At 36.2% G+C, this 18,334-nt stretch overlaps 3 protein-coding genes across 4 annotated transcripts; 2 read left to right on the top strand and 1 right to left on the bottom strand.

Moving 5' to 3' along the window:
* Nucleotide 1: 1 nt before the first annotated feature.
* On the top strand, nucleotides 2-1,020 carry LOC130465685 (probable methyltransferase At1g27930; the record flags this gene model as incomplete). Its single annotated transcript, XM_056834552.1, has 1 exon — nucleotides 2-1,020. A coding segment is annotated over one exon (807 nt), but the record flags the coding sequence as incomplete, so codon positions are not given.
* A 5,957-nt stretch (nucleotides 1,021-6,977) lies between these two features.
* LOC110794518 (probable methyltransferase At1g27930) lies at nucleotides 6,978-8,286 on the top strand. Its single transcript, XM_021999496.2, has one exon. The coding sequence runs from the start codon at nucleotides 7,129-7,131 to the stop codon at nucleotides 7,981-7,983; it is 855 nt and encodes a 284-aa protein (XP_021855188.1). The 5' UTR covers nucleotides 6,978-7,128; the 3' UTR covers nucleotides 7,984-8,286.
* A 1,818-nt stretch (nucleotides 8,287-10,104) lies between these two features.
* LOC110794501 (uncharacterized) lies at nucleotides 10,105-18,115 on the bottom strand. 2 transcript variants are annotated; one of them, XM_021999488.2, is made up of 5 exons: nucleotides 17,780-18,115; nucleotides 16,479-16,579; nucleotides 16,187-16,300; nucleotides 10,662-10,745; nucleotides 10,105-10,318 (listed from the first exon to the last, which is right to left on the bottom strand). In XM_021999488.2, exons 1-5 carry the CDS (start codon nucleotides 18,003-18,005, stop codon nucleotides 10,262-10,264), a joined length of 582 nt encoding a protein of 193 aa, XP_021855180.1. In that variant the 5' UTR covers nucleotides 18,006-18,115; the 3' UTR covers nucleotides 10,105-10,261. The 2 variants fall into 2 exon arrangements, with proteins under 2 accessions (XP_021855180.1, XP_021855174.1); XM_021999482.2 differs by having other exon boundaries at nucleotides 16,479-16,582; nucleotides 17,780-18,113.
* Nucleotides 18,116-18,334: the final 219 nt, after the last annotated feature.

Below are 18,334 nucleotides of genomic sequence, written 5' to 3'. Positions count from 1 at the left end.
AATATCCAAGGTCTTGGGAGTAGTGGATAAGCCACGGTACGTCGCGATCGGGCTTTTCCTCGGGTTCATCTCGGGCGCGCTCTTAATGTCGGCATTTTCGAGTAAGTGGTCGTCGAATCAATACTCAATTACCTCAATGCCGGTCCAGGGGAAGGCGATCCTCCACTACGCCACCTCAAAGATAATCCCACAACAAACCCTAGAGGAGGTAACCGAGTCGTTTAACGTACTCCAATCGTTAAGCCCGTGCAACTTCCTCATTTACGGGTTGGGTTACGACTCCCTCATGTGGGCCGGGCTCAACCCGAATGGGACCACCCTCTTTTTAGAGGAGTCCCCTGAGTGGGTCGCCATTGTACTAAAAGACGCGCCGTTTTTAAACGCTAAAACAGTGCCGTATAGGACACAACTCAAAGATGCGGATCGTTTACTACAAACGTACAAGACTAACCCGGATTGTCAGCCCGGTCGGGCTTTTTTAAAAGGGAACCAAAACTGCCCTTTAGCCTTGGAGAATTTACCAGATGATGTGTATTTGAAAGAGTGGGATGTCATCATGATCGACGCGCCACGCGGGTACTCACCGGAACACCCCGGGAGGATGGCGGCGGTGTTTTCCGCAGCGGTGATGGCCCGAGACCGGAAGCGGCCCGGAAATACGCACGTGTTCTTGCATGATTGTGATAGACCAGTGGAGCAAAATTATGCAAATGAGTTTTTGTGCACTAAGTATAGAGTTGGGAATGTTGGGAGATTATGGCATTTTGAGATTCCACCTAATAATGGTGCTAGCTCAAGTTTTTGTTAAGCATAGATCGATCGAGTTTCTTTTATTATTATTGGTACGTACGTAGTATGTGTCAATTATAGAGGTAAGTTCACGTATATTTACTGTCTAAAATAATTACATGTATTGAAAATTACACTTTTTTTTAAGAGTATACATGCAAGATATGATAATCGGATTATTTGGATAAGAATCGAACTCTCGACCTCATACTTTCTCCGTTTTACAATAGTGACATTATTTGACTTTCTATATTATTTACTACGTAGATACTAATTTTGATCATCAATATGTTTAATTACGTATTAACAAAATTATAAAAAATAGATATTTTGAAAGTGTATATTGAGATTATCCCACTAACAGTTAAAAAAAATAGGTTTTACTGATAAATATGGTCAAAGTTAGTAAATGATGAATAATATAAAAAGTCAAAATGATGCTCGCGAAACGGAGGAGTATATGTAATAATGTAATACTTGATAGAAAACTTCTATGCAAAGTGTTGTTTTACCATAGTTGAACATTCAAGTGTATATTTTATACTAACTTTGTAAATACTACGTAATACACACCACAAATTCACAATATGATCGATATTCAAACTAGTAATTCGGTACATGGTTTATCAATCAAAACTTATTTTTCGATCATAATCACAAGGAAATAGATCTTCTACTATCATGTTACATGAGACCGTATCTCATCTATATCCACTACAAAATTATGCATTATTAGAGACGGATTTTGAGACAGATACTATAAGCATCTCAAATTTGAGACAGATTACTAAAATTTCATCTCTAAATTAAAATTGAGTTGAAATTGTATATGGAGTTTCAAGAATTCCATCTCAAATTTGTAATGGATTTGCCAGCATTTCGTCTCAAAATTTTTGAGACACCCTATTCCCGTCTTAAATCCGTCTCTAAACATAATTTGAGACGGATTTGGACCATTTAGAGACGAAATTTCTCAGTCTCAATAAAATGATTATTTTGTAGTGATCGGTGTGACTTAATTGTATAACACTATAACTATAGGTCTATAAATGGTCATCATCATACGTACACAAGAAATTTGACAAAAATAAAACCAAAAAAATCCGTTGCACCATTTTTCAAATATTTAACTTTCCTGCAGATCGAATTTAAGCAGGAAGTTCGATCCAAAACATAAGTATTGTCACATGCATATATGGGGTTGGGGAATGGTTTGTGGATAATGCATTCACGCCCCTTGGTCTAAGTTGACCTTGGAATTTGTAATGTAGTGATATATTAGGACTACATTATTATGTGATTTAATTTGTCATTTAATTAATCTAGATTACAAGCCTTTATATATTTATTTGATCAATCATATAGAAATATAAGAAAAATTATTCTTTCATATGCTCACAAGGTACGAGAGTTTGTATAGTTGAGAAAATATTTTTTGTTAGATAATCCTTGAATCGGTCAAACTCCTTACTACAACACCCCAACATGGGGATCTCGTTATCAATTATTCTGGACTAGAGTTATCTATATTGGGCCTATTTTCTAGGTTTTTCCGTATCTGTCTAGAGAGTACTATATAAACTCTTTAGGTCATAACCTAGTTGTATTCTGTAATCTGTAATCCTCAAGATCAATAAAAAAATTCCTCCCCTGGACGTAGCTAACACATTGTTGGTGAATCACGTTAAATTCTCTGCGTTCTTTATTACGTTATTTAATCTTTCTTTGCATATATTATAACACTTTTAAATCCATGTACCATACAAAAAGGTATAACGACCATTTACCCATATATAGAAATTAAATTACCATCTTATAGTTACGTGTTCATCCATAAAACTTACAATATATGAGAAGTGTTTGAGTATTGAAAAATCAAAGATAGAGTACTTGTACTACATATATATATATCGACATACTCACATACGGTCATACGGAGTATATAGTTTATCCCAATTTTTAAAACGAGATTTCATGTTTTTTTTTTTTTTTTTTTTTTGTTGATAAAGAGGGGAAATTAAGCTTCGCTGATGTAAGATTATCAAGAGTCTTGTGTAATAATGTGATGTAAGATTACCGAGAGTCTTGAAGTTGAAAGGTAGTATTAATTAGTGTTTTCCTTTTCGAAATTAATCGACTGGTTGATGTATTGATGGAAGATGTACGTCAATATGTCATCACTAAATGGATACATAATCAAGATCAATACACTAACTAATAATGTATTATTGATGCTTATTAATAGAGTAGTTGAAGCTTATTTGTTTTTAACTATTTAAATACATTAGTTGTGATAGGGATTTTTTTTAATTGCGATGATACATCATATTGTGAATGATTTCTTTTGTACCACTCAAATGAGAGCGATTTCCTTCAATAATGCTTGATGATTCGTAAATTCCCAAAATATGCTACTTTTTCACTTATTTCTCACTCTACCGTCCACGTCAGCAAAAAAGCCGGTCTAATATTTTTTTATAAAATCTACAATAAACCGCTATCTGAAACAGCGGTTTAAAGGGATAAACCGCTATCTGAAATAGTGGTTTATGTATTTAATGAACCGTCATTTCAGGTAGCGGTTAATTAACCCCTTATAAAATCGAAACCGCGCGATTTTATAAAGCAAGATAGCAGTTTATAACATTGAACCGCCATCTGAGATAGCGGTTTGCTTTAAAACAAAACCGTAATCTCAGATGGCGGTTCAACGCTGAACCGGAAAAAAAAAAATACCCTTCTTTCTCCCTTGCTGATGTGGACGGTATGGTGGGAATTAAGTTAGAGAGTAACGTATTTTGGGAATTATTAGATTTTTATGCAATATTGAAGGAAATCGCTCATCAAATGAAGGTGAACTTACGAGGATTCTCTTATTTTCTTTTCATTATCTATATTTTCAACACTTTATATCGTAAGATGATTATATTTAACCTGCTAGTAAATAACTAAATACATTTCCAACGTAATTGATCTAAGAATCGAGTCACCTTTTCTTTTAGTAAATGGAGAGAATCCCACGACTCATTGTTATACTTTTTATGTTCACTTTTTGACGGAGTACAACATTTCGGTCTCTAAAGCAACTCGAATACAAGGTTACTTCTTTTTGGTAATTTTTCAATTCACTACTTTTGAACCTTTGCTACGTATTATTTACCTTTTACTTTTGTGTACTCTATTATCTACGTGGGGATAAAAAGGTAATTCCCATAAATTTTCATTTCTCTTAATCTTCGTGATTTGTTGCATAAATTCATATTGCAGCTAAAATTGAAGTGATGCATTACCAATACAAAGTTTTTAACTCTTTTTTATTTTATTCTATGCATATTATGTCCTGATTTACGTTAGCTCTGATTATAACCAGATCCGACTCATACACCTAACTATTAATTATAAGTGGATCTCTTAACATGAGTTTATGCATCGGACAAGTTTCGAACTCAAACTCCTTCCTTACGCGGCATCAGGATTTTACCCCGATTTAACCCTATGTTGTTGGTAATAAAAGATTTTAAAGTCACTTTTTTTTCAATATTGTAAACAAGATTGCACCGAAAAATATATTGGTTGTTACTCTGCTTTTTTTAAATAGAATGAAGAGTAGTTTAATGACACGTAGCAGATGGTCGGCAAAGTGTACGGAAAGAGGCTTTTGTCTTAACCACGGTGCGGTAAAAATTAAACACATGTCGATCACTTTAGGGAAAAGGAAACATCCCAACGTGAAATTTGGGGCACACAAAATCAAGAGATCCAAAACAACCATTCACACTTCACCACTTGGTTACTACCCATTACTCACTAGTCAATATTAATAACCATTTTAATTCTCGATATATTGGAATTCGGGTCATATCGGGTTTTAACACAAAAATTCATACCCAAATCCGTAAATTTGGTACGGACTTTTTGGGCCGTTCAGGTTTTTAAACAAAATTCATACACAAATTCGTAAATTTGGTGCGGACTTTTTGGGCTTTTCGGGCCGTTCGGACATTAGTCTAAAAAGGCGTATTTGAGGTTGCCAAACCTGTACTTTTTCGGATCGGGTCATAGATGATCAGGTCTAGCATGTATTTAACTCTGGTCCTATGGGTGTGCATAATCCGGTCAGGATCAAAATGGTGAATCGGGACTACATTGAAGGGGTTTTAGATTGGTTTCTAATCCCTAATGGTTTACTAGACCTGATCAACTATAGTTTGCTTTGCTAGCCCGACCCGATTAAAAAAATGTGGATTTGGGAACCTCAAATACGTATTTTCAAAACAAAGTCCGAGTCGGCCCGAAAAAACCCGTTTGGCCCAAAAAGCCTGCAACAAGTTTATGAATTTAGGCATGAGTTTTTGTGTTAAAATTTGGCCTAGTCCGAATTTTGATCACCCATATGGTATACGTACTTCACATATTTTCCTTAAGTATATGGTTTAAATTTATAAAAGCATGACCAAACTACATAAAATTAAATAGCTACAACAAAAATGAACAAAAAAAAAATATATATATATAATAAATCTTATTTCATGGACTTTTAATATTCTACAACTAACTTTATGTTAATCAATCATGTACTTGTTACTTGTTAGGCCGAATATAACTATTTTTTCTTCTTTAAATCTTCTTATCAATGACGCAATTTGTATTACGACGTTTAGCTTTGATTTCCTCTAGCTCTCTTATCAAATATACTTATTCTTCGGACAATGTGAATATGTATTTTTCCCTAGAAATTGACTATTATTTTCATTAGGAAATACTCTAGAATTATGTTAACTCATAATATATGAGACCAATCTAACTCATCCTCTCGAATAATAAAGGTGAACAAATAATTTTTGTAAGACTTAAACCAATAAAGCGTAGGAAATTGATCACGATAATAATTTGTCATAAAATCTACAGTTTGGTTTGCCTACCGAAAACAATGGTGAAAAAAGACCGATTTAAAATTCCAAAGATCGTTCCTTTTAGAAATTGACAATGAAATGAGAAAGACTAGCACATGTAATTAAAAATGTAATATGGTAAAATATATAAATTGTCACGACCTTTCAACTTATCGATGGAGATGGTCTTGGCTTATGTAAACGTTACCCAATAACTACAAAAATTCCTGTCCAAACAAAGCCTTAAGTTCAAAATCTTTGCCTAATCATATCCCAAGCAACACCGCATGTTTTGGATAGAAGTATTCAATAATGAATACCCTTCTTATCAAGATAGTGACACAATACAAAAATGTTTGTTTGATCTTACAAGCAATTGTCCAAAATGAGGAAATGCAATAAATTCATTATTACATTGATGTTTGGCTAATTAAAGAATTAACTTGTATAAATTCTTTTAGTTATTTTGTCCCTTAATTATAGTAGACATTATCAACTTTAAGTTAAGTGTACAATATGAGGTATGAATACTGAATATTGTGCAAAATCGAATTTCAACTACTTGTATATATATATCCATGTCTGTCTGATCAAACCCACGAGATACGAGGTTATGCAACCCAAGGTGAAGGTGGATACCATAACGATTTGATTCCTGATTTAAAACTCATACCTATTATTTTGATGGAAACCAAACAACCCTCCTAATCGATACGAAATAGGAGTTAGCACATCATTGTTAACTATTCAACCAACTATAACGATACAAATACCTCACTATAGTCACAGTAATACACCACAATGCCTCAATGTCACACTACAACCTACTACCTCCGTTTCAAAAAGATCTTTACACTTTCCGTTTTAGTCCGTTTCATAATGTTATTTACACTTTGCTTTATTCTATTTTTTGACATGAAAATTTACTACCTTACCCTTCTTATCCCACAATATTTACAATTTCCACTCACTTTCTCATACGATATAAATCTATTCCTCACTTTTACTTTTCTCTACTTTCATATATGTCCAAATTTCAAATATGGCCATTGGTTAGAATTTTCTACTTCACATTTCATAAAATTCTTTCCTTAAAGAAGATTTCAAAGTTCCCCCCACCCCCACAAAAAATTAAATTAAATTTATCCGTACTATTCACATTTAATTTTTCTTGATATAGTCCCTTTCAATTTTATTATAACTCCAACATAATCACATAAAAAATTAATTACGTTACTATTAATATCTCGCTAGCACTTTCCTCTTTTCAAATTAAAAAATAAAAATAATTTTTTTTCCAAAATAGACTTTATTTATTTATTTTCATCATCCTCTTATATATCCTCCAACACCCTGGTTTAAGACACAGAGAGTGAGAGTGGGAGAGAAAATCAGAAAATACAAAGCAAATTTCATTTTATTTATTTTTCATTTTTCAAAAGTAAATATGAAGGGCGAAAACGACGTCGTCGGATCAACCACCGACAGACCGCGGCAAACCGTCGTAGCACTTATAAGTTTCATCACCGGAGCTTTCTTAATGTCCGCATTTCTAACCGTCGGCCACCGTGACTGGCCATCGTATCTACTCATTCGCAACCCCAACCCCACCGTCTCCTCCGCCCCAACAACGCCGATCCAACTCCAGGCAATCCTACACTACGCCACGTCAAAGGTGACCCCACAACAATCCTTCCAAGAGATCACGCAATCATTCAACGTCCTCCGTAACCGTTCTCCCTGCAATTTCTTGGTATTCGGGTTGGGCTACGATTCGCTCATGTGGGCTTCGTTCAACCCGAATGGGCCAACCTTATTCCTTGAAGAAACACCCGAATGGGTCACCACAGTTTTAAAAGACGCGCCTTCGTTAAACGCGAAAACGGTGCCGTATCGCACGCGCCTTAAGGAGGCTGACCGGTTACTGGCGAGTTACCGGGGTGAGCCTGATTGTCTCCCTGGGCGGGCTTATTTAAAGGGAAACCGGGAGTGTCGGTTAGCCTTGGATAATTTACCGGAAGAAGTGTATGAGAGGGAGTGGGATGTGATTATGATCGACGCGCCTAGAGGGTATTTCCCTGACGCGCCAGGGAGGATGGCCGCGATATTTTCCGCCGCCGTGATGGCACGCGCGAGGAAGGGCGTGGGGAACACTCACGTGTTTTTACATGATGTGGATAGGAAAGTTGAGAAAGAGTTTGCTAAAGAGTTTTTGTGTATGAAGTTTAAAGTTGGAGGTGTTGGGAGGTTGTGGCATTTTGAGATCCCTCCAAATAATAGTAGTAGCACCAAATTTTGCTAGGTGATTGATATGATTGATAAAATAGTTTATTGTTTGTCGGAGTCGTATGGTAAGATTGCGTATATCTGAATCCCTTTTCGGGTGTAATGAGATACGGAGTAATATTGATATACAATTTGATGGAGTATATTACAATAGAGAGTATTACAAAGTACTCCTACTTGTTAATTCATGTGTTCTTGCGACTTTGCGAGAGTAGATGTGTTAGTAGTTAGTAATACTTGGATATCATTACTTTGAGTTTCTATGATACGTGTTGTGACCATGTTTGTTGAATAAAATTTGATTCTTTGTTATAGGCAATATTTCGTGATATATAAAGAGGTTAATGAACAAGAACAAATAGAGGGGGGATTTCAAGCTTTCAACTTTTTTGGAATTGCACAATTATCATGTTGCGAAATGAGTGAAATGTGGAATGTGAGACTTCTTTGGAAAACTGCAATTCTCATGGGACATGAGAAGTCGCCTGCCCACCCTCTCATTGGCATTCACAATTTTCATGTCAATTTACAAGAGCATGCCAATTTTTAAGATGTTGATAAAGGATCTAAATTTCTACTTGAACTAAACAAGCACTGAAGTCATAAACCTCTCAAAGACAAAAGTATGATAATTACAAGTCCTTTTAACTTCTCGCAAGTCATGGGTTGATATTAATGATAATACACCTTATTTAGGGACTAATATATTATTCTGTTTGATCCTAAAACATCTACCTTTTTATTATACCACATTCGACAATGTATATTTTGTATAATTAATATCTCTAACTACATGATAGTAAAGTCTGATATTATTAAAGTACTCATTAAGATGAGAATATTTTGATATTTTTTAAATACTCATTGTGACGAATTCAAGCAAAAACGTGCACGACTATGTTTTCTATTACATTATTGAAATAACTTAGATTATTTGTTTTAGTTGTGATAATGATAAGATTTACAAACAAAAAAATAAATAAAAATGATCTAAGGGAGTAGTCAATAATATCTTTCACAATCACAATTTAAAACTTCTAAGCAACAATCCTCACAAGCTAATGTTGCTTAGAAGTTGGAGTTTAAATCAATTAATAATTCTATTTGTAGTAACATCATCTTGTTCGACTTTGAAGTTTGAATCAATCAATAATACTATAGTTTTAGATATATGTGCGTTATATTACATCCTTCTATGACACATTTGTCCCATATTCGTTGCACGTTAAAGACTTTGGAGTTTGAATCAGTCCATATTTACAAAATGTACAATTTAATTATCAATTATTAGTCTTTTCCCTTCATTTTCATTATCATTAACTAGTGCTTGTTGGTTCAGTAGTGATTGTGGCTGCACTTGGTAAGAAGAACCCGTGTTCGATCCCCGCAGCAACAATTAGAAGGGGACTGGAATCTAACCACCCAGAATCACCCCGATTCCGGATTCACCATAAGGGTGAACCGCCGGGTGCTAACACCAACAAAAAAATTATCATTAACTAAAAGGGACATCATAGCTTCTTTACCAAATAAACATACGGAGTAATACAATGATAAACTCCCTCCATTTTATGTTAACTTATCATTCGAGGCCATTCACAAGATTTTAAGAACGGTAAGTATTGATAATAGTTTTTAAAACTAACAAGTAATGTGACGGTAAGTTATGATGATAGTTTTTAAATTATCGTTTAAGGTCATCCACGAGCTTTTGGTGTTGGATTTTCTTCATTAGGCGGTTTCAGAGGGTCTTCGTATAGCATTATTTGAGGACTTATGCGAAGTAAAGATGGTTGTGGGCTAGGCCGACCCAAGGCCCAACCCAACCCAGCACGAAAAAAGTCCGTCCTGACACGGGCACACAAAAGCCGGACCAACACGAGCACGAAGTCATGGGCGGGTCTAGGCCGCATTTTTTTTTTGGAAAAACCACGACACGACTCGACAAAGTGCTTGGATCGGACCTTGATTTGAACTTTTTGGCCCGGCCCAACATGATGCAGAGTGGGCTTGGCGCGGGCCATGCTCAATCAATCCCATGGTCCATAGGCTCGGCAGGCCCACGGTATTAGTTTTCTGAAAATAGTGAATAAGACTATATAGCTACGAGACTAGTTAGTTACGTGGTCAGATAATGTGAAAGAAAAAACAATGCAAAGGCAGGCAATGTGTTTGGTTGCAGCAATATACATCGCAGAAGTCTATTACATGTTACAACATATTACTACACTTTACATGAGCTGAAGAACAAATGGGGGATTATCTAATTTATCAAAAAAGGAACAAAATCTAACCTAAAGGAAGTACTTCATCCGATCATCCCTTCGCATGGCGTTGTACACTGCTTGCACCTGTATAAATCAATCATCAGCAATAATTCATGTTAGAACGAAGAAGAGTAATTTCATGCAGTAATTCATGTTAGAACGAAGAAGAAGAGTAATTTCATGCAGTAATTCATGTTAGAACGAAGAACAAGAGTAATTTCATGCAGTAATTCATGTTAGAATGAAGAACAAGAGTAATTTCATGCAGTAATTCATGTTAGAATGAAGAACAAGAGTAATTTCATGCAGTAATTCATGTTAGAACGAAGAACAAGAGTAGTTCATGCAGTAATTCATGTTAGAACGAAGAAGAAGAGTAATTTCATGCAGTAATTCATGTTAGAACGAAGAAGAGAGGAAGAGAAACCTGTTCGCTAGACATGACTTGCACAGGTCCAATATTAACAGATACATACTTGCCCCTTGATGACATTTTCTGCTTTACTTGTCCCTTTATTCAATGAGAAATCACATAATTAGTTTAGAAGCATTTTCAGTAGAATTAGTAGTAAATACTAAATAGATGGTAGAACAGCAAGGACCCTTGTTCATCTACAAGATCACAACACAAATCATCGTTGGTAAAACCACATCTAAACAATTTTAAACTTAAACCCAACATGCCTTCTCCGGTTCTCCCTTATTTTACAGCATTAGAATCGAAACTCAGAAAGACACTGTTAAAACATGCTCTTAAAAGTGAGCATCTGAAATCAAAACAACTTTAAGTTTAGCTAACTACGGAGTATCTGCTAGAGATTTTTGCTTGTTCGACTAATTTATGCAAGCTTTGTAGCATATTAAAATACCAAAATTCACAGGGACTGGCACAAGTACATGAATGTGGAAGTTGGGAGTTGTGTTGTGACTTATCACAGTAATTAGTCACTAGGTCTTTCCCATATTACAGTTGACGATTTCTTCACATTTCCCATATTAGTGTTCTGAAACAATAATTCAGCACAGACTATTCAGCAAGCACGTTGGAATCACTTATGAAGCTTCAATAGAATCAAATTTGGTATATTAGTTATAGTCTTACTAATGGCATATATGCATTTATCCATCACTCTTGCCACCATCTAACTCATCATAATCATCTGGTTTACCGTTGACCTCCTTCCCTATTTCACGGCCACTGCTCGTTCTTCCTATCTGTTGACATCTCTCTCTTTCGCTCTCGCTCTCTTATCCCGCAACAAAGAAAATAGAAGATGACATAATAAGTTTCCTAAAACACCAAAACTCAATTTTTTATTATTAATTCCCTCTAGATCATGATCAATATGTTTGACGAAAGTTCTACTTCAATACAATGATCAAACTGTATTGGGTATAATAGAGTTTAGTGGTAAATGTCTGATTCATTCTATTAAACCTTTCTCCGCACAGTCTTTTCTCTTCTATCCTTCTTACTTTTTAGGCCTCATATGGAGTACTTGATATTAGGTTTCCTGTTCAACTGCATGTCTTTTATTGAGGTTTTGTCTGACAAATAATATCCCATTTTATCTTTAAACTGGGACAGAGATGTGCATCCATTCCCGATTTCCCATTGAAGTTTTGTGTTACGTGGTCATCATAATGGAAGAACTCAGAGGAAAAAGAACTCCTAAGAGTGGTCAAGTTCGAATACATGAACTAGTAATCCCCCCAGAAAAAAGAAGTTCAAAAGCATTACACCACAGGAAAATAGACATCATACATTTATATGCAACACGCAAGAAGAGGCTTTGGAGTTCGGAGGAACTAAAGTCTACCCCTGGTTGTGCCGTACCACAGGCACAAAATTGATCTGGATACGGCACAAAAGATCAGCCTTCTCCCTTATTTTACAGCATTAGAGTCAAAACTCAGAAAGACACGGCTAAAACATGCCCTTAAAAAGTTAAAAGTGATCTGTCTGAAGACTCTTAACAGACTGAGCATTTGAAACGGAAAAAAACTTTAAGCTTCAAGCTATCAGCTATTGTCGATAGAAAAGAGATATGGGAATATTAACTCTCACAAGAAGCATAAGGGGGGTGGCGAATAAAGGTAGGGAGTATGGACCTTAGAGATTAGGATACTGTTAATATTATCAGACATTATCAGACTGAAAATATCCTAGAGTATAGGCAATTCAGTTTATTCTCCCTATAGTGTGTAATCAAATAAGATGTATGTAGATGCTAGACTCTAGAGACCGAGTACTCAAAAGTGGTGCACATTCTAATATCAACTCAAATTGATTTAAGGCCTACTGCGGCTACTCGGCTAGACTAGACATTTCTACGTGTTCGACTAAATTATGCAAGCTTGATAGCATATTAAAGAATGAAAGCTCGACAGAACACCAAAATTCACCAGGACTGGCAGGAGTACGTACATGCATGAACTTGGGAGTAGTGGTTAAGGCCTTATTGTATAATATCCAAGGTCTTGGGTTCAATTCTTAACAAATCCATTTTATTTTATTCTCTTTCCTTTTTCTAATTAAATGAGGGCCTCACTTTGATAATCTGCACAGGTCCCCGAAGTCACGACGTCATTGTAGCCCCAACACTGCTCACTAGGTCTTTCCCCTGGGAATCATGATATGAAATGACACCTTCCTAAAGAATGTATGTTCTAATGTGAACAAACAATGGTTTGTATTCCTACGTAACGAAAACTAATGGGTGTTTTAAAAAAAAAACAATACTGCTCAGCTTAAAACAACTGCCCTAAGCACACAAGACTTTTAGAAGTCTCTAAGATAACCCATTCACTTGCATGTTATAGTTGACAATTTTCCTCACATTACCCATATTAGTGATCTGAAACAATAATTCAGCATAACCATTTAAGTTATCAAGGACTACGAGAAACAATGGAAAGTCAGAAAACAGATTGGAACGGCTTAAGAAACTTCAATAGAATCAAATTTGGTACGTTAGTCTGGACTGCTGGTCTTCCTAAATCCTAATGTCAACAACAATGATAATTGTTACACTGTGATAAAGAAAGTAATATTCATTATAACCATGCGATTCGAGTGAAGGACATGGAAAAGAATCAAAAAGAGAAAAGAGCATAATGGAAAAGAAAGACTTCAAGTTACCCCATATATTTTGGTTGGGAGGGGATAAAATACAACTATCTCCACTCACCTATTCTTGTTTAGTTGAATAAAATAATTACACCGCCTCCAACCATCTCCAAAACTAATAGCATGAATGCATTTATCCATTGCTCTTACACCATCAACTCATCATAACCATCTCGTTCTCTCTCACGTCAATGGGAAATCCCATCCCACACTGGTTTACCACTGACCTCCTTCCCTCTCTCTTTCTTATCCCACAACCAAGAAAATAGAAGATGATGGGGTTAACTCGGTTCTCTTTCCTTATCTAAAAAAACCCCACCAAACGATCAAATGTCAACCACCATGGCACCATGGGGGTCTGTGCATGGTACGTGCAGTATGAGGGTTTACCAATGAACAACCACTATCATTTCATTACCATTAGTTTGAGTTGCTGGTATGTGTGGCTCCCCATAATGCGCAGAGGACTGTGTAGCGAGAAAATTTTACATAACTTCTTATTCTAAAGGGAACGAGAAAATTTTAATCAAACAAATATCAACAGAAAGAAGTATGCAAAGGTGATAACAGATGGCTCCATTTTAAAATATCTGGAAAATCTTCGGAAGTCGCAATGGATTCTGTATGTACCAACCTTTTATAAGCTTTAGCTTCAGCATGTCTAGGTTAATCTTATAGATGTGGATTGTCTAGCACTTCTAATAATTTTGGCATTCATTAATGCGTGTTTATTGCTAGGGGCTTCTTCAAGATTAGCATCTCTATTATCTTTTAGAACTACGAATGGCTTGATCCTGTCCAACCCATTGGAAGATATCAAGATAGTAAGCAATCTTGAAAACAGCAGCAGTCAACAATGCCTTCACACCATATTTTCTATTAAAACATACTACCTAAAACTCCAACTCCAATTTTCGTTATTAATCCTCTCTAGATAACGCCCAATATGCTTGATAAAAGTTCTACCTCGGTACAATAACTCATCTGTAACGGGTATAGCGTATAGTATAGTTTTGTGGTAAATGTGATTCATTCTATTAAACCTCTTTCTTCCTACAGGCTACAAATCAATTCACCAACTAACGAATTATAGAGTAGCCTTTAGGTATGGGATACCCTGTTTCTTACCATTATCTTTTCTTGTCTGTCCTTACTTTTTAGGCCTCATATGTTTGCCCTTGGTAATATGTTTGCCCATTTTATCTTTAATCTAGAATAGAGATGTGCATCCGATCCCAATTTTTCATAGAAATTTTGTGCTATGTGGTCATCATAATGGAAGAACTCGGAGGAAAAAAAATCCTAAGAATGGTAAAATTCGAATACATGAACTAATAGTCCCCAAAAAAGTTCAAAAACATCACACCAAAGGAAACATCATGCTGTCACTAGGCATCATACATTTATATGCCACACCTCTGGAGGAACTAAAGTCTGCAGTTGTGCCGGTATCAGTTACCACAGGCACAAAATTGATATGGAAAATGTGACATGTCTTTAGCAGTATACATTTGATATGACTTGCAACATATAAGTGTCATTTTGGTCGGTCAGGTCTGGAATTGGTCTTACATAACACATGCATACCAAAAGAGATAGATAGAGAGACAAAGGCAAAGCTTCTAAGGAACATGGGAGCGGGGGAACGCCTAGCTTCCCGCAAACAACTCCACAAGCCAGTAAAGACAACAGAGTTGATTTCCAAATGCACTTTCTCACCCCCCGTCCCTTCTCCACTCTCACCGTTAGGCCTCTTATAGTCCTATGTCAGCACACTAGTCAACTGTTTATGGGTTTAGATCGATTATAAGGTTACGAGTTACAAGCAATGTGCCCTAGTTAAGTAATTTCTCATTATTAGATGCATAATAATGGCAAACCACTTAGGGTTTCACATGTTGGGTATCATTACTGCAATTGAATACCCTCCGCAAGTCCCCATCCTTCCTCTACTATCTTGCCAGATTACCCTCCTTCAATAAAAGGTTATAACACCAGTTATACTTTAGATTCAATTTTAGGTCTTATCTCTCCTCTGATTTGGTTGTGGTTGATGATGACCGGTGAGATGGTGGATGGAGAAGATTAACTGGAGAGGGGCGCGGTGGATGGCTGTGGAAATCTGGATAACGGTGACATTACGAGAGAGACCGAGGGAGAGGAGAGACACAGCAAGGAGCGAGGGACCTTTGCCTGGAGGTGTGATAACTCTCATTTTCAGGGGAATAGATTACTCCATAAGAGTATTAACTCCCACCCAAGCTGCCCAAAGTATCAGAATTTTCGCACTTTCACTTTTCCCCTTTATCCAACTTAGCTCTTAAAGGGATAAATTCTTATTTAAGACCTCCAACTCCAAAAATTCAAAGGATCTAACTATTATGTTGAAAGAAACTTCACATTTTTGTAAGCATCATAGGGTATGTGAAAAGAAGAAGAATTTTTTTTTTGAAGAGATGCTGCCCAACCAAGTTCCACTATTATTAAGAAAATGTTGATTAAGAAAGTACACAATACTCATCGGTACTTGTCAGTTTGTCACCAAGGCTTCAGTAACATATCAGAATTACATGCCTCCTCAACCTTTAACAGGTGCATAATGAAATTGTTAACCTTATATGCAGAGGGCCAAGGTAATATCTTCATATGAATTATGATGGCACATTTTCCCTCGTAAACACTACTCTAGACGCACATGTACGACCATAACAAAGCACACCATATAAGTATTCATCAACCATTCCTCTGGAAACCATTGCATTGTCTCTGAGCTGTTAGTTAATCTGCTAACAGTGAGGTGCTGATTGATTAGTAAGATTTACCTCAGGGATGGGTTGTTGAAGAACTGATTCAACAGCAACAACCATAGAATTTACAAAGTCATCACCACCAGTTCCAATTGCTGTAAATCCTCTAACCGTAGGGTACGAATTCACCTAACATACAAAATGAACAACCACATGATCAGCTTTAATATAATTCCATAATCAAAATAAGTACAAAAGCAAGCAGAATAACTCCATCTTGCATCATAACATCATCCTATGGTCATGATTTCTCAATTTGTCTTGTTATACATTGGAAAAAGAAAGAAGAAAATCAGTAAAAACATGCCTTTTGATCCAAATCCAGCCATTCATCAGTAGAATCTCCTGCTATTGTCCCTCCAATAACGACATTTGTAGTTTGTCCAACCCTTCCTTCTGTCTTTGAAACTTCTGAAACAAACACGAAGAAGAATACACGTAACCATGCTCAAATCAGTTACAACCTCACAGAGAATGCAAACCAAAATAACAAAAGTTCATAAATATATACTTATAGAGTTATAGCCGTTATTGGCGACTATTAGAACGAGAAATAGCTGTCCAAATCCCATACCAAAACATATAACCATTAAACCAATGCCCTATTACATAATCACTCAACAGATTACCTGAGTTATACCATATTGGCACAATTGGTTAACCTAAATAAAAAACTACTCCCTCCGTCCCGGAATACTTGACCTATTTTCCTTATCGGGCCGTCCCTTAATACTTGACCTGTTTCTAAAAATGGAAATATTCTAACAATATTATATTATTTCTCACTCCACCCATATTAACCCACCTACCCCCTACTCCATACAAAAAATATTTAAAGTTTCAACCCCTACTCTCCACCAACCCCACCTCTTAACCCACCTCCCACTAACTACATTAAAATAATACCCCACTATCAACTACTACCTATTAAATTAAATAAGTCAATTCAAGTTCCTTAAATTCTGTGCCGGTCAAACTGGGTCGAGTATTCCGGGACGGAGGGAGTATTCAACTGGTTGATTTATCTTGTATTAGTGTACCAGACTAGCATTAATGCAGTACTAAACCAAAATCTAACAATCTATTGGGTGATCATTATAGTTTTGTCCCAGCAAACTTCCCTGTAGAACCTTCACAAATTTTCAATGTCACTCCAACTTAGGTGTTCATATCATATCATATGTCCAAGTGTCACAAGATTCACAGCTAGCTACTTATGAAAAATTCCATGCATTTGTTCCAAAATCAACACTCAAGTGTCAATATCCTATGCCAAAGATCTTACACGGGTACTTGAAGTGAAATGACGAGTCTTGCAAACAAAGGAAATTTTTGCAATAAGGAAAATTTTTCAATAAGCTAGACTACCACTAAAAGTAAAAGACTTAAAGTAATGTCCTTTGCATCCTATTTCCATGAAAATAAACTACATTAACAGGCACAAAACATAATTAAACTATCAAACAAACAAAATTAACAAACTTTCACATACCATCAATCATATAAACCCCCACAAACCCCAGAAAAAGCAATCCAATCAAGAAATTAAATTACGAAAACCCACTTCAAAAAATCAAAGACCCAGAAACTTAAAGATAAGAATCATACCTGAAATGGCTTTAAGCACAGCTTCTTGAGGTGGGCCCTGGTCATCCTGGGAAGAACAACTAAGCCGATGGAAGTGGATGTTATGGGTTCGGGTGACCCGATAACTCGAACCCATTTTCTGATGTTGGGACTTCAATGGCCCACAGGGAGGAAACCGGTTCGAAGAGCTCGGCAGCAACCATGGCTCTGTAGAGATCATAGTTCGCAGCACCATTCTGCACGCCATGTGTTCGACGTTTTGCCTCTTTCACTGGAATTCTGCTAAAGCTTTATTTCTCTTGTTTGATTTTTTTTTTATTTTTTTTTTGGCCTTTTTGTTTTTCTGCGGTTGCATTTTTCTCTCACATATTTATACGTGCAATTTTTGAAAAATAATTTCCGGTTTATCCAAAAAGATGGGAATTCCAAACCCACGTGTCGGGAACGACTTTGCTTCTAAGACGTACTAAATTTACAAGAGATGATCAAAATTCGGGTAGAGTTTAACACAAAAGTCATGCCCAATTATAAATTTGGTGTGGATTTATGGGTCGAAATGGGTTTTTTCGGATCGGT

Source organism: Spinacia oleracea, chromosome 1, assembly GCF_020520425.1.
Source record: "Spinacia oleracea cultivar Varoflay chromosome 1, BTI_SOV_V1, whole genome shotgun sequence".
In the NCBI taxonomy this organism is placed as follows: domain Eukaryota; kingdom Viridiplantae; phylum Streptophyta; class Magnoliopsida; order Caryophyllales; family Amaranthaceae; genus Spinacia; species Spinacia oleracea.
The sequence above is the reverse complement of the archived record's forward strand: the minus strand, read 5'-3'. Positions and strand labels throughout refer to the sequence as shown.